Source organism: Chaetura pelagica, unplaced genomic scaffold (assembly GCF_000747805.2).
Source record: "Chaetura pelagica isolate M959 unplaced genomic scaffold, ChaPel_1.0 scaffold72, whole genome shotgun sequence".
Lineage (NCBI taxonomy): Eukaryota > Metazoa > Chordata > Aves > Apodiformes > Apodidae > Chaetura > Chaetura pelagica.
Genome location: NW_009952560.1, coordinates 3,277,048 through 3,280,325, shown reverse-complemented (window position 1 = coordinate 3,280,325; position 3,278 = coordinate 3,277,048). Strand labels below are relative to the sequence as shown.

Genomic DNA, 3,278 nt, shown 5'->3' with positions numbered 1-3,278 from the left:
CCCGCCCCGCTCCCCGCGCCCGCCCCCAGCGTGGCCGCCCCGGGCGCCATCTTGGGCGAGCTGGGCTGGGCGGGCTGTGAGGGGAGAGCGGCCCGGGCGGGGCAGGGAGGGCTCCTTGCGTTGCGTGTTCGTTCAAGTGTCGTTTCAAGCCGCTCAGGCCACCGAGGAGGGCTGGAGAAGGGCTGGTTTGCCACGCTCAAGATGGAGGGGTAGCGCTCAGGCGCCCCTGAGGGGAGAGATTTCCAGCCAAAGGGCAAAGTCCGGGCCCTTTGAGCTGCTCGGGCCCTTTGAGCTGCCCGGGCGGCTCGCGTGGCTCTGCCCGGGCAGGTGCCCCCTCAGAGGCAGAAAGAAGCGGTGTGAGGTGCTGTGGGGAAGGCGAGAGCGATCCCTGCGGCCATGGGCAGCGAGGCGGCGGGAGGGCCCTGCGTGCTGGGCATAGACCTGGGCACCAGCTCGGTGAAAGCGGCCCTGCTGGAAGGGGCAGAGCCAGGGCAGGTGGTGGCCCAGACCTGCTCCAGGGAGACACAGGCACACAGCAGTAGCCTGGAAGCTGGACCGCAGGTAAGGGGGGGCAGATAGCTCTGCTGGCACCCACAGGTGCCTTCCTTGCCTTCCTGGACGTCCTTTTTGTGCCTGGATTGTCAGGTGGTTGTTACATGTGTCTGAAAGTACAATTAGAATGTTCTCTATTTGCAATTCAAGAAAGCCGAGTGCAGCAGCTTGATTTAAGGCTCAGGTTTTGAAAAGTTGCTTGAGACAGCTAAAATTAGTCTCCCATGAATCACCACTCTGTTTTTGGTGCTACCAGTCAGGAAACAGCACCCATTTGGCAATTAGAAGGGTATTTTGCACTTTAATGTGAGATGGAATCATAACTGGAAATTCCCAGTGGAAATAACCAGGAATCTTCCTGTTAAGGATGTTAACGTTCATTGTGTTGGTCAGTAGAAAAAAGGAAGAATCAGAATCATAAAAACGATGTATCAACATTCCTCTGGCCTAGTATTATAGTGAGTTCAGGGGCAAATCTCTGAGTAAAGATACCAAATAGGCCAACTCTCCTCTCTACAGTCATGTTTATGCAGCCAGAAGTATGTATGTACAGATTAGTTTGCATCCTTACATAGACTATATTTGAATACTTTTGCTTATACTCTCCATACTGGTTTGTCATAAAGGAACCTGAATCTTCAAAAGTGTGAAAGCTGGAATACAGCTTCCCCACTGGCAGGGCTTGGTCAGTTTGCGGAGTAGATCAGTTTTCTAGGTCGTTTTAGGAATAGAGTATCCAGAAACAAAGTAACATAATCGACAGAGTCAACAGGGAGTAGCTACAGGGGGGGCTTTAGGGAGGTAGGTCTAAGCAAGACTGCAACCCAGTCAGAACAGGCAGATAATCCTCTTTGTAAAGAAAAAGAACAATGTATAAGGTGAACTAATGAAAGCATGTAATGAGTGTTTATGGATTTATTTATTTTTAATGTATATTTGAGTATGGTAACTCAGGAAATTAAGAATGATTTGGCCTTCAGCTGAAGAGGCTGTTATCTCTCCCAGCTTGCTAGTATTGGTTTTTAGGTTTTGTGGTGTTTCTTGCATTTATTTTTTTTTTTCAATTTAGCAGTGAATGTTATTCTAATACATGCTATTAAGCTAAATGAATTCTGTTCTTCACTTCTGACTGGAGTAGCCTTGTTTAATAAATACAGTGGGTGAATCCTAATGGCTTCGTGCTGAGAATAATGCTTTATGATTACAGGGAATGGAACAGAATGTCCAGAGAATAATAAGAGCACTGAATGAATGCCTTGCTGCTCTACCTCAGCAGCAGCTTCAAAGAGTCAGTCACATTGGCATTTCAGGACAAATGCATGGGATTATGTTTTGGAAAAAAGATAAAGGTAACATGAATTTTTTTTTTTGGAGTATTATCATGCAGAAAATAAATTTTTCACACTGAAGTGATCTGTAGGAAACTGTTGCATGTTTGCTTTGTTCTTCTGTAAATCAGAGCTTCTGTAGGAATTTTGCTTTAATTACTGGAATTTCAGCTCTAGATGACTACATTATTTACATAGATTAGTTGAAGTCTTATGAGATCCCTGCAGGGCCAGTGCAATTATTAATATGGGGGAATAACGTATTTGTGGCTTGCTGATTGTTTGTCCATCCTGTGCCATCTGCTGCCAGTTGAAAGAACTTCTGAATCATGTGAATGGCTTTTTGGGAGGGGAATATTATTCACCTCATAAAACACCTAAGTAGTTGTTGCCCAGTATCTCAAACCCTTTCAATGACTCTGCAGTGGCATTGTTAGCTGTCCTGTGTATGCCTTGGAAAATGATGCTATGCTTGCTCCTTCTATTGGAGTTTGCCTAGGGTATCTATCCATCAGGGAATACCACTATGCTCTTCTGAAATGCTGTTTGGTAGTGCAGTAGGATAAAACTGAAGTTCAATAGATTGTTTTCAGTCCTTTTTTCCTCCCCCCTTCCCCAAATCTCAAGGTGTTGTGTTTTGTGTTTTTTTTTAAACAATTATGGTCACAATTCTGAATGCTCAGCTGCTTGTGGCATGAGGGGCCAAGACCTCTGAAACAAAATCAGCCACAGTGACGTTGTCACATGAGGTTTGGTTGTGCAGGTGCTCAAAGAACACTTGTGACAGCCAGGATGTTTGAAACATTCAGGCCCTGGATTGCCAGCTCTGTGACATGAGAGATGAATTATCTCCTGGCTAATGTCCTACAAACCTACTGAAGTCTAAGCCTCTCAGAATGTGGTTCCATGTCTTCTTTCTCTTCACCTTACGTTGCGTGCATCTGAACAATTATACAAGTCTGATGAGAGTTATGCAGATTAAACAAAGATTTATCATAAACTAGACTCCTCAGAAGCGCTGGTCCCTCCCTGTCAAAAGTTGTCATGGTCTTAATTGCTTTAAGAGACTCTATCCTATTCATTACTGGCTGTAATTTTATGTTAAATACTAAAATGATTTCAAATAAAGAAATCCAAAGGCTGATGGGCCAAAGGAGCCATTGCTTGCTTTCCATCTGTCCCAAGGGCTGCATAAGAAAGCCTCATGGGTTCATGTGAGACATAGATTCTTATGGCATATTGGTTAATATTTTATTTCCTAATGCCACATGCCACTTTTGTTTCTTTTCTATCAAATGGGAGAGGGTGTTTGCTCTCACTTGTTTTGAGTAGACTAAGTGAATCTGTGCACTTCGGGACACAAATTGCTTTTTTAAAAGCATCCTTTAGGAAAAGATT

The 3,278-nt window shown here is 44.7% G+C and overlaps 1 protein-coding gene across 1 annotated transcript in view; it reads left to right on the top strand.

Moving 5' to 3' along the window:
- The first annotated feature begins 396 nt into the window (after window positions 1-396).
- SHPK (sedoheptulokinase) overlaps window positions 397-3,278 on the top strand; it is an 8,368-nt gene continuing 5,486 nt past the window's right edge. The window contains exons 1-2 of the mRNA XM_009993196.1: window positions 397-561; window positions 1,760-1,901. Of these exons, the coding sequence (XP_009991498.1) occupies window positions 397-561; window positions 1,760-1,901 (307 nt within the window). The remainder of the gene's footprint in view (window positions 562-1,759; window positions 1,902-3,278) is intronic.